Raw genomic sequence first — 557 nt, 5'->3', positions numbered from 1 at the left:
AAACATACAAAAGTTTAGTTAATACTTCAAATAAATTCTCTGACTCCAAAAAAGCAAATGTATCCATAAAAATTATATTGATCATTAACTGCTAAAAAGTGCATCAATATTATTTTTTAAAAATAGAGGAAGGAGGAAAAAGAAAAGAAAAAGAAAAAAGAAAAAAGAAAAAAAAGAAAGAACAAAGAAAAAAGAAAAAAAAAGAAAAAAAGAAAAAAAAGAAAGAAAGAAAGAAAGAAAAAAACAGGGTAGCAGTGGTATAGAAGAAAAAGAAAAGAAAAGAAAAAAGAAAAGAAAAGGAGAGAGAGAGAAAAAAGAAGAGGTGTGAGGAATGAGAAAAGAAGAAGAAGAAGAAACAATAATCAGAAAGACAATGGGCCAAGGTCAACAAGATTTACATCAAGTACACTTTCTTGACCTCACCTCCCGAAAGCAGCTCTCGACCGCAGCCGACACCAAAGACATGCCAAAGGATGGCTGTTCTGAGAGCAATTCTGGAATGCGTGCCAAGTCTCGGAGGATGGCGGCCAATCTTCTCCTGGAAAGGTAAATAGCTG

General features: G+C 33.6%; 1 protein-coding gene across 1 annotated transcript in view; it reads right to left on the bottom strand.

The window, feature by feature from the left end:
* LOC119587717 (dystrophin-like) overlaps window positions 1-557 on the bottom strand; it is a gene marked incomplete at its 5' end in the record, with an annotated part of 6,299 nt that overhangs the window by 4,420 nt on the left and 1,322 nt on the right. Inside the window, 1 exon segment of the mRNA XM_037936400.1 lies at window positions 424-538. Coding sequence (XP_037792328.1) covers window positions 424-538 — 115 coding nt within the window.

Source organism: Penaeus monodon, chromosome 23, assembly GCF_015228065.2.
Source record: "Penaeus monodon isolate SGIC_2016 chromosome 23, NSTDA_Pmon_1, whole genome shotgun sequence".
NCBI lineage: Eukaryota > Metazoa > Arthropoda > Malacostraca > Decapoda > Penaeidae > Penaeus > Penaeus monodon.
The sequence above is the reverse complement of the archived record's forward strand: the minus strand, read 5'-3'. Positions and strand labels throughout refer to the sequence as shown.